General features: G+C 41.0%; 1 protein-coding gene across 2 annotated transcripts in view; it reads right to left on the bottom strand.

The window, feature by feature from the left end:
• Window positions 1–12,495, bottom strand: part of ABCI11 (non-intrinsic ABC protein 14) — a 275,549-nt gene that overhangs the window by 156,313 nt on the left and 106,741 nt on the right. For both annotated transcript variants that reach the window (XM_089825555.1, XM_089825547.1), the window contains exons 7-8: window positions 5,475–5,561; window positions 5,271–5,319 (exon numbers count right to left, since the gene is read on the bottom strand). In XM_089825555.1, the coding sequence (XP_089681681.1) occupies window positions 5,271–5,319; window positions 5,475–5,561 (136 nt within the window). The remainder of the gene's footprint in view (window positions 1–5,270; window positions 5,320–5,474; window positions 5,562–12,495) is intronic.

The following is a 12,495-nucleotide window of genomic DNA, read 5'->3' as shown; positions in this document are numbered from 1 at the left end:
AAACAGGTATCCCATTCCTAGGATTGATGAGTTGATTGATGAGTTGCATGGGGCATGCTTCTTCACCAAAATTTATTTGTGATCCGGATACCATCAGATCAGGATGAGAGCAAAGGACATTGAGAAAACAGCCTTCTGATGTCACTATGGCCACATTGAGTTCATGGTTATGCCATTTGGCTAACCAATGCACCCACTACATTTCAGAGTTGTATGAACCAGGTATTCAGGAAGCAGCTGAGGAGATTTGTCTTGATCTTCTTTGATGACATCTTGGTCTTCAGTAAGACCTGGGAGGAGCACTTACATCATCTGGAGGAGGTGTTATCTATTTTGGAGAGAGAGTCATTGTATGCCAAGGAATCTAAATGTGAGTTTGGCTTGACTGAGCTCCTTTACCTTGGGCATTTCATTAGTGCAGATGGCGTTCGAGTTGATCCCGTAAAGATTAGAGCTATTGTAGAGTGGCCTACTCCCACAAACCTTACACAGCTTAAGGGATTCTTTGGTTTATGTGGTTTTTATAGGAGGTTTGTCAAGGGATTCTCATAGATTGCTACACCCTTGACAGATCTTACCAGGAAAGGAGCCTTCGTGTGGACAAGGGCAGCACACAAGTGTTTTGAGCATTTCAAGCAGGTAATGTCTTCATGTCCAGTTCTAGCTCTACCGGATTTCACAAAGCCTTTTGAGCTTCATTGTGATGCATCAGGTGATGGGATTGGAGCAGTATTGATGCAGGAGAAGCATCCCATTGCATTCGAGAGTAGGAAGCTCCGAGGAGTTGAGAAGAGTTATTCTGTCTATGACCTGGAGATGTTGGCCATAATGCATGCATTGGCCAAATTTCGATCATATTTGGTAGGTGGACGTTTTGTGATCAAGACTGATCACAACAGTATTAAATACTTCATGAGCCAGCATGATCTTAATGACCGGCAACAAAAATGGGTGACTAAATTGCAGGCTTATGACTTTGACATAGAGTTTGTCAAAGGTAAGAAAAATGCGGTGGCTGATGCCTTATCTCGGAGACCTCACTTATGCGCTCTGGCAAAGATTTCAGAAGATTGGAGAGATCGGATTATAGCAGAGTATGTCGGAGATGCTTGGGCTTCTGGATTGATTTCAGGTACCATACAGGATGATCGCTATGAGGTGATAGATGGATTGATCAGAGTTTAGGACAGGGTTTATTTGATTCCGTCATCACATTTGAGAGAGGCGATTCTAAAGGCATTTCATGATGCACCCACAGCTGGACATCCGAAGGTCTTCAAGACCTACAGGTAGATCCGAGAGCGGTTTTCATGGAAAGGGCTCAAGGATGATGTTTAGAGGTATGTCAGGGAGTGTGTGATTTGTCAACAGAATAAGGGAGAGCACACATTTCTTGCAGGTTTATTACAGCCCTTGCCCATTCCTAATAGGAAATGGGAAAGTATTTCGATGGACTTCATCACTGGTTTACCACGAGTGCAGGGAAGGGATTGCATCTATGTGGTGGTGGACCACTTGACGAAGTTTGCTCACTTCTTTGCTATTCCGTCCACTTACACAGCAGCACAAGTGGCAGATCTTTTCTTTAGAGAGATATTCAGGTTACATGGGCTGCCCAGATTCATTGTCAGCGACCGGGATAGTAAGTTTATGAGTGTTATTTGGCAAGAGTTATTTAGGTTGTGTGGTACAGATCTTACACCTAGCACTAGTTATCATCCGCAAACAGATGGGCAAACAGAGACTGTGAATAAATGGGTGGAAGGATATTTGAGGAACTATGTAACTGCACAACAAAAGGCTTGGATCAGATGGTTGCATATGGGAGAGTACTGTTATAACACCACTTATCATATGTCCATCAAGATGACTACTTTCATGGCACTCTATGGTTATGAAGCACCTAGCTTCATGGATTTAGTTTTGGGGGACAGTAGAGTGCCCAAAGCCAAAAACTTATTGCAGGATAGTCAGGACATCCTGAAAGTGCTCAAAGAGAATATACAACAGGCCCAGAATCAACAGAAATTATATGCTGATCAGCACCGAATAGAGCGTAGCTTCGAGGTAGGGGATATGGTTTACTTGAGGCTACAACCATATAGACAGTCATCGCTCAAGAAGAGCGGAGCTGAAAAGTTGAAACCTAGATTTTATGGTCCCTACAGAGTGATTCGCAAAGTGGGCAAAGTCGCCTATGAGCTTGAGCTTCCAGAGGGCAATCGAGTGCACAATGTGTTTCATGTGTCTAGGCTTAAGAAACCCATTGGTCAGAGTGTAGTGCCTTCTGCAGATTTACCCCATTTGGATGAGGGGAAGCTTGTGTTAGTACCCGAGGCTATTCTGGACACCAGAGAGAGGAAGCTTAGAAACAAGATAGTGAAGGAGTATTTGGTCAGATGGAAAGACCTACCGGAGGAAGATTCTACATGCGAGAGTGAGTAGGTTATTCAGCAGGCTGGACTGAGATTGCTTGAGGACAAGCAATTTCAAGGGGGGCGGACTGTAATGTCCCCATTTTAGCAGTTGACCAAGTGTGTGTGCATTAGCCTTGTTCTACATGGTCCCGAGGGCTAACGAAGGGTTTAATAGAATCCTGGAGTGTTTTGGCCTAGTCATTTCCAGTTTGGGCCAAAACGAAGTTGATTTACTCAGTTTCAGGCATACTTACTATTTTTAGTAAGACAGCAGGACACAGTGCAGGTCAATTTTGGTGATTGGATTTGATACTCCTCGATGAGAGCTTTCCAATGAGCTATCACTCGCATTATTCGGAGTCCAATTGCTAATACATTTTAATGCCTGAAGTTTTATTAAAGTAACGTCTAATTTAATTGTAAAATATTAAAGTGTTACTTTAATATTTATTTTATGGGGATGTGTACCCAAGGGAGACATAAGGGGTATTTTAATATATGTTTTATATATTACACATCTTTTATCCCACATTGCCCATATGAGTTGAGCGGACCCTTGGAAATAGAATAAAAGGAAGCATTTGTGGCTTCATTAGACAGAGGGAATATGAGAAGAAATTGGTGTGTGAGTTGCAGCTCCGTTCTTGGCATTTGAGGACGTTTATCCTCTCTTGTAACATTCTAGACGTCATTCCCTTGGAGTTTGGCCTTTGGAATTCTTTGTTATCGGCTTCATTATCAGGCAGTTTAGTTGCATTTCCAGCTACAGGCGGATTTGGTATTTTGCTCATATCTTCTTCACTACTTGTCCGACGCTTATGCCGCTTTGAGGGAATGATATTACGAAGGTAGTGGACTGATTGAAGGACAAAGTACTGTAGTAGCACTATTCATGCGGCACTATTCACGCGGCACTGTAGCAGCAAGTTCAAAAGCATGGGCTGGAGTATTATGTCAGTCATGCTGAAGTAATTAGTGAGTTGATAAATTTGCCATGTATTTGGTTTTATGAATTCTGAAAATAACATTTTATTGGCAGCAGTTCATTTCCACTTTGCATATTATTGTAGTTTCTTTCTTGTTTATGTTGTATGATACCAATTCCATGCACAAAACACAACAAACAAATAAACGTTTGATTTCCGGAGTTATAAGGGGTTTAAAACATGAAACAGAGAAATAAGAGGTTGAATGCAAACTGTTTGACATAATTCCTTTCAGCAATTTGGTTTAGTTTTTGGGATATTCAAGGGTGCCCATTTCAAATTTTTCACCAAACTACCACTTTTCTCTGCTTTCAGTGAAAAATAATTCGTAGGTTTCAAATTTTAAGTTCAAAATGTATTTATTTTGCAATGCTCTTGTTCACAATCACTGCTACGCTTGGACATTCATATTTAAATGTAGAAATGACTGGATTATTTGGAACGGAACAAAATACAGTATTTTATTTTGATGATTGCAAAAATAGTAGGAGACATCCATTTGAATCAACTCAGACAGAAATCTGAATGATATCAGCAGAAATTTATTTGAATTGATAACCAAGATGGCAGATCCATGTTTACAAATTTCCATTTAAAATCATCACGCCAAGCTTGTGATGGCAACAAGGACTTCCATGCCACTCAGTAATCATATACCTCCAGGAAACCTTAAACTGACCAGCACAAATGTGTTCTCTCAGCATATAACATTTGTACCAGCAGCTTAAGATGGGCAACTTGCTAGATGATCCCCATACATCACTCCTTAATGCAGATAAAAGCATACAATCTATTTTGTACAATCCTGTGCCCTACTTATAGGTATTTTAGCAGCCAGCATTGAGGCCTATTCACTGCTAGAACAAACTCCAACTCCAGTAAACTCACTCCTTTAGCCCAACAATAGACTTTAGCACTCATGCAAAGGATTGACTCAATAACCCATGCCAAAACCATTTCTCAGCTAAACACATAAATGGCATCAAACTTACTAATGTCATCGACCAGCGCCCAAGCTGCGAATCATTGACCTTTCCAGCAACCTCTTGCGAATCCTCTATGGCCCTGCAAGGAGGCTTAACAATTGTGTCCCAATTTATCCTAGCAATCTCCCAACAATTCTCAAAATTCTGACGTTTGTCTTGGAACAAGACCTCACAAATTTCAGAACTAGGGTAGATATTTCGAAACTAATTGGCTTAAATGTTTTCAACCTATGGTTTTTTCTCCATGAGAAGTTCTCCAAACCTGAAAATAGACGCTAATCCAAGCATGCTAAATGAGCTCCAAAATATCCTTTTCTAATACACCAAGGAACTTCTCAAAGGCCTTTACGATTTTCCATTTTTATTATTTCATTAAACTTAATAATAAAGTGACCTTTTTAAAATTTCTTTTGATTTTCACTTCAGTCGCTTAATAAATTTACCTGCAAAATTCTACTTTATTGAACTACATAAAATACTTAATTTACTTTTTTCCCTTACTTCCCAAAATTAGCCTACAGGAATAAAAATAGGCTTGAGTGGTCACCTTCGACTACTTCTTGGAAGGGGACATTACATCCACAACCTAAAGTTTACTGAGTGAAACATTTAAGAAATTCAAATTAGTTCATTGCTAACCTTTATTAGAATATACATCTTTCTAGAATTTTCACATGTAAAAGAACTATAGATTGAATATCCATTTCTATGAAAGCTTGAAAAGATGCCTATAGTCTCTTTAAGAACAACTGAATCCCATGATTTTATAAATACTCAGATGGTAATAGAACATTCTAGAATGCTTCTTGGCACAAAAATATTAGTTTTCCTTCAAAAAAAGAATTGAAATCAGTTGAAATATGAGAAACAAAGAGCATTACCAAGACCCGCAAGAGGCTCATCTAACAATAATATATTTGGCATCCGTACCTGTCATTAATTTAAAAATATAGTAATCAAAAACTTTTGCTTAATATTTTTAGAAAAGTTTATATCTATGAGTGGGAGTATTCCAGGCCTATCTCAAGTATGATATCGGTGGTCTATGTACAATCATAATAAATAGCAAGTTGATGGATACTTACAAGCTGAACTGCTAGTGCGAGACGACGCTTAAAGCCATCACTTAAAGAACGGGGATCGAGATCCAAGGCAATGCCATTCAATCCAACCTTCAACACATCAACACAGAACTTCTCAGAATATAAATACTTGTCCAAATGGTACCATGATGTTTATTCTTCCATGTCAATCAAAGAATATAAATTAATAAAAATATTTAAGAGAACAAAAATTGACATCATCCAGCTAAAATCCTAAGAGAACACAAAACTTCACTAAAACCACAATAAATATTAAAATTGATGTCATACAGCCTGTGAATGGGCATGGTGAGTTTAATCTTACTTCTAATCCAAAGAAGCCTCTGGTCTGGGAAAAACCACTAGATGGATGGTGGAAATGCAACTTTGATGATGCCCCGAAAGGTAACCCAGGCCCATCAGGTGTAGGTTTTACAGTCACAGATGATAATGGAGACTTAAATGCTGTAAGAGGTAAGAGATTACAAGATGGAACTAATAATGTGGCTGAACCATAAGCTTCTTTACTAGCAATCAGAGCTTCCAAAAAGTTGGGTGTGACCAAACCCCATGTGGAAGGAGATTCCCTGATAATCATAAATGCAATATTTAAAGATTCATTGGAAGCCTGACACCTCCAAAATTACATTTTAAACATTAGTCAGGAACTAACTATTTTGGAGGACTTCAAAGTTTTACACATTAAAAGAATGGAAAGTAAGGAAGTTGACTGAATGTCCAACTAGGCCCTAATGCTGAACTTAAATGAAGAGGTGGTGCAGAAGTTCACAGATTTAGCACTGCTTGTGGAAGGAGAAATAACTCTCTGGAATTAATTAGAGAATGTGCAACATCCCAAGTGCTTTTAAGTAGGACATTGGTTTCAGAGTTAAAATTCTTTAGGCCTCAAGCATTTTTAAAAATGAGTTTAAAGGAGATGTTTTATGGGGCACGTATTGTACCTTTTGTGTTGTGTGTCACATTTAATGAGGTGAGGGATGATATCATTTCATAGATAAATATAGTCTGTTTACCATATAGGTTAAACGGATACTTATCACATTAAGGTATTAGAATGTAACTCAGAACAAGATACTTTATTAATATAAGCAGTATGCAATTCCAATTACAATGATTACAATGATAATAATCCAATAGTTCATTTGGATGATGTACATATACCTTTCTGAAGCGGTGACTCAACTATCACGCACCCTTTCGGATACAACTCTACCCATTGACTACAATATGGATTTGACCGACAACATCATCCCCCCCAAAAAGTGAAGTCTCCAAACGACAAAATCAAAAACTCAACATAACTCGAACACCAATTACATCAAGATTTACACAACTAGGAAGAGGGATGTGTCCCTGGTGTGGTAGACGTCCGTGCTCTAAGCTCGTTCAGCTCCACTCGTAGCTCATGCACTTGCCCAGTCCATACCTTCAAATCTATTGTAGCCTCCATCTGAATCTCCAAGGCTGTTTGCATCATCCCAGCAATCTCTCCAAGTTTTGTCTCCTTCGCTGCCAACTGTTGTAGCTAACTCTGCTGAGCCAAAAATGTTGTCCTCTCGGATTGCCAGGCCACTCTCTCCAACTCCCAAGCTTCCTTCTCTGCAGCTAGTTTTTCCTTCATCACTGCTAACCTGGTAGCTAACTCCTCCGGAGCACTCTACCGTTGCCTAGTCTGCCTGGCTCCTTCAAAGGGCATAATAAGCATCCATGTATATTCGGACTATCTCCTGAATCAAAGCCTCTATGTGGCTCTCCCCAACCGACTATCTCGTATTGGCTCAATCCTCGCGCATCTCTGAAGTCTCGACTCTGGGCCACCCACGCTCCTCAAAACAAACTGAAAAGGCAGCTGAGCACCCTACTCTCGTGAGGGATATGACGTGCTCCAACTCCTTTACTACTAAACCCAAGGCATGTGTCTGTGTAGAGGCCACTACTCGGCGAGCCCGAGTCGCCATATCAGCGATAAATGCCTTCCCACCCTCTTGCATTGATGCATTTGGCCTTACTATAGGCTGCTCAGTGCCCATAGTCGTCTTCACTGCCTCTACCATCCACTCAGCAATGCTCTCTGTCGAGAAGTGTGTTATCCTATCGATTTGCGTCGAGTGACTCTCCTCTGCCTACATGCCTACAGGATCTCCTTCTGGGGCTATTTCCCACGTAGGTGTGAGAATGCCTGTCACTCGTGGTGCTAGTGTGCAGTTAAACTTTGTACTCAAGTATGTGCTCAAATTCTGAGATTTACTTTCTCTGTTTGGCTCCTCTACTGGCATTGCTAACAATGTTGCATCCTACGTAACCATCGCATCTGACCCCACTACATCCAAATGAACACCAGGTTCCTTAAACCCTCACTCATTTCTATCTCCATCTCTCCTTCCTGAGTGTCTATCTCATCATCGGGTACAAGTACCTCGACCCCTACCTCTGGTACGGCTGGCAAAACCTCTCAAACAAACCCTTCTGGTAGCTCCATCATTACCTAAGGAACAACAGTCGTCATCGTTGACGGATGTGACTCTGTCCCCCCTATGGCTATGACCTCCGGAATGGCTAGCGTCTCTATAGCTAGCTGAACCGCAACAGTAGCTGGAGTCATCATCACTGGTTGTCTGGACTAACCAAACCTTGGAATATTTGTGCCATATGTGACCATTGGAACCAAGTGTGTCGTGGCCAAGAGTGAGAGCCGCGGAAATGGTAATTGTGTCGCTATAATCACTTCCACCTCGTCATCTTCTTTGTCCTCCCCATCAATCTCACTCTCATCAAAAGAAACCTACTACCGACCACTATCAATATCTCCTCCATCTAATCTTGGCATTTCTATCTGACCATGATCTTGCTATCGAGTGTGTCGAGGTGTCTCCACTACATGATAGGGGGTTCACCTGGCGCGAGTGGTCCAGGCTTGGCCTCCAACCTGTCGTAGGGAATCATCCGCATTGTTGCCTCCAAGAATAGCCCAATTGCTTAGTGCGGCATGTAAAATGTCTTATGCTGCACTGTCATTAATTTGTACATCCTTTCTACCAACAGTGTCGCCCAATCATACACTCTTCCATGAAGGATCCCATTCATCATTGCAACCTATGGGAATGAAATGTCTGAAGTGTGGCTGGATCCTGTAAGGCAACTTTTTGCTAAGTCCATAAGACAATGCCAGTGCCCTTCCTGAACATTGGACTTCTTCAATTCTCTCCCCTTCGACATGTCCATGAGGGCTTTTTTCTCCATTTGTGTCAAATCCCTGCATACCAACTATACCAGTTGTGCCTTCACCTCTCGACTCAATTTTTTCAGTTTGTTGTCGATTTTCCTTCCACCCTGTGCATAACCAGGTATTCTGAATACCTATGTGAAATCTGGTGCTCTAAATGATATTACACGGTCATGTCCAAGATAGGCGACCAAACTAGTTTGAGAGAACCTATCGTATGTCTCTATCATTCTACATAGGAAACCTTCATAGTCTTGAATGCAAAATACAGGCATCTTTATTGCCCATTCAACCTGTGCCTTCTGAATGCATTTTTTCATCAGATGGATATCAGGTGTCTCTTACCACCATTTCCTGCATTCTGCTCCATTCAAACCCTCAAATGAGACATTCTGTGTTGTGAGATGATCGATTGCAGCTGGCTGTGTTGTTTGCTTGCCTTTCTTTTTACTTAGTCATGTGATTGTGCCTCTTGCAACACGCACTCCTAACAATAAGGTTTTCACATTTCTGTTCATGGTTGCAGTCGTTGTATCTTCCTCCAACTTCTTTTTCCAAGCCCTCTTTCCGACTGACCGCATAACTATCACTTCTCTTGTATTTTGTGTACAGAATACAAAAAAACGGTTAGGTCAATTGTTGGACTCCTCCATACAACCTATCTACAGGTACTTGGCTGGTACGGTTGTACAACTTCACCGTGTCTCCTTGTCGTGATCTTCTAACTAGGACCCGTCGTACAATAACTATATCTTGCATCTTTTGGTTGGTGATGTACTGTCTTAAATGGTTAGCCACGTTTTTATCCTTCGATCTCTTTTTACCATAGGGTCGTATGGTCTTTCCCCACTAACAATTTCTCCTTGGTGCAATGCCCTCCTTACAGTGTGTTCTTTTGTTTGTGCTAGTTGTACATACGGTGGTGGTTGAATTTATTGATTTGCTTCCTTCCCCAGCCATATGATGATGCTCCTCTTCAACAAGAAGACCATACAATGCCTTCTGCCTTCTCAAGGCTTTCCTACGTCCGTACAGTTTTGGTATTAGCTTCTTTATTATCCATACAGTAGCGTTCAGTAACCTCTTTGTGCTGGCTGTACTACGATCATGTTTGTTTGTCTAAAGCCCATACAGCTCCAATGGTTATAAGTTAACCTTCTATTTTGTCCATACGGTCAGTACGGTGTTTGCCTCTTCACTTCTACTGTGTGTTGTCGTACGGTATGTCTCTTTGTTTGTTGTCTACAAATTGTCTTTCCCTAAGGCCGTATAGTATCCTCCCAAAGTAGTACAGTGCTCTATCACATGAAGTTTGTCCCTTTGTGCTTTTATTGTCATATAGTACTTCTGTGCTTCTCTTATTGCCGTATGGTATCCTTTTCATGTGCTAAGGTCGTACAGTGCTCTTTTTATCTGTATTTCCTTGCATTTTCTTACCATACGGTAGTGTTAACAAATGAATGTCAAGCCGTACTTTATATCCACCTACTTATCCCCTCACCGTGTGATGGTCTCGAACAATAATCTTCATGTCGAGCCGTACTTTATATCCACCTACTTATCCCCTCACCATGTGATGGTCTCGTACAATAATCTTCATACTACTCAACTATAATAAAATTTATGTATATTACTATTCCTCTGTCTATTTTGCTCATTTTATTATACTTATTTACATTTACTTATCATACATACATAAATTACTACATTTTATATTGTCTCTAAAGTGTTCGTCCACAAAGGCATGTTATTTCTTTCATGATAGATTTTCAGCTTTGACCCATTCACTACATCGGGTACTTCCTTCCCATCAAGCATCCATAGTTTCATTGCTCCATTATCGCCAACTTCGCAGATCTTGTATGGCCCGACCCATTTCACTTTAAATTTGCCTGGTTTGATCTCGTTGCACCCATTATACTTCAACACTAGTTGGCCCGGTTGAAACTTGTTCAACTTCAAGTGCTTGTCATGCCATGCCTTACGTCTGTACTGTGTAATTTCGTGGCCCATTGTGCTTGAAGTCATCGTTCATCAAGTTTATTTAAATTATACAATATTTCCCTCAAACTTTACATATCTCCTAGTTTGTTTTCAATCGCAATCCTTAAACTTGGTACCATGAATTTCGTCAGTACCACGACCTCCTGTCCATACATCAATTGAAACAGAGTGTGTCCCATGGTTACCTTGTATCAAGTACGGTATGACCATAACACCGATGGTAGCTTTTCTTCCCAATCCTCCCCTTCGACTGCACAAGATTTATAAATTACTCCAACTAAAATTTTATTTGTAGCTTCTGCTTTTCCATTTGCTCTCGGATAATACGGGCTCGATAAGGAATGATATATCTTGAACTTTGTAGTCAGTAGTCAGATGATGTAATTGACGAAATGTCCCCCACGGTCACTTGTTAACTGTAACGAGATTTTGTCCACGGTCACTTGTCTATTCATAAATGAATCTTGTCGTGCTTACTGCCAAGTTGTCTGGTAGGGCCCGCACCTCTACCCACTTGGTAAGGTACTCTGTTGCTACCACAATGTACCTGCATCTTCGGGTTTTACTTACCTTGAGGAGTTCGACAAAGTTCAACCCCCAACATTCAAATAATTCCTATCTGTGTGAAGGGTTCAAAGGCATGAAATCCCTCTTCAGTGGTTTCCTAGCCCTTTGACATGTATTGCACGCAACGACCCACTCCCTAGCATCGTTGTACATGGTTGGCCACCATAACCCTGCCAGAAGCATCTTCCGCACAGTTGTATCTAGCCCCATGTGTCCTCCTGCTAATCTTTCATGTGCTTCCTTCAACACCTTTGGTATTTCCTCTTCTAAAATATACCGTCGTATAATCTAGTCAGGTTCCATTTTATACAGTAACTCGTTGATCAACTGAAACGTTCAACTCCTTAGCACCAATTTCCTCCTTTCGTTCGATGGCATTTCCCTAGGAAATTGCCTCATGGAAAGATATTCCCCCATACTTGTGTACCAAGCTAGTAGTATGGCAATCTGGAATAGTTGTGCGTCAGAAAAAATCGTCATTAACTCCCTCCGGTGGTTCTCCTGATTTGATCCTTGACAAATGGTCTGCACTTCCATAACTTTTTCCATGTCGTACCACAATTTTGAATATGAACTCCTGTAACAATAATACCCATCTGTTTATCCGTCCTTGGATGATTGGCTTGTTCACGAGATATAACAATGCTTGATGATCCACATAAAATACGAATGGAGTCGCTAGTAGATAATGTCTGAATTTTTGTACGGTGTATTCCACTCCAAGTGCCTCTCGCTCTGCTATACTGTAATTCTTCTCCACTTTAGATAGTAGTCTACTCGCAAAGTACACCGAATGATCCAATCCATGATCACCTGTTTGTGCCAACGTTGCTCCAATTTTGTAGTACAACGCGTCAACATGGACATGAAACTCCTTATCCTAGTTCGGATACGCCATGATAGGCGTTGTAGCTAGTCTTGTTTTCATTCCTTCAAAGGCTTCATTCTGCTCTGTATCCCTATTCTAAGGTTATCCCTTGCAGGTTAGTTTGTCAAGCGGGTAGAATGTTTTCACAAAGCCCTTAATGAACCTTCGGTAGTATCCTATGTGGCCCAAGAACGATTTTACCTCCGTCACATCCGTCGAAGGTGGCATTTCCAAGATTACCCGGACTTTGTCAGGATTCGTCTTTAATCCTGCTTTGCATACTGTGTGCCCCAATGGCTTTCCCTGTGGTACCATGAATCTACACTTCTTCGAATTGAGTG

This window comes from Cupressus sempervirens, chromosome 1 (genome assembly GCF_028749045.1).
Source record: "Cupressus sempervirens isolate cs-2001-9-10 chromosome 1, ASM2874904v1, whole genome shotgun sequence".
NCBI classification, from domain to species: Eukaryota; Viridiplantae; Streptophyta; class Pinopsida; order Cupressales; family Cupressaceae; genus Cupressus; species Cupressus sempervirens.
The sequence above is the reverse complement of the archived record's forward strand: the minus strand, read 5'-3'. Positions and strand labels throughout refer to the sequence as shown.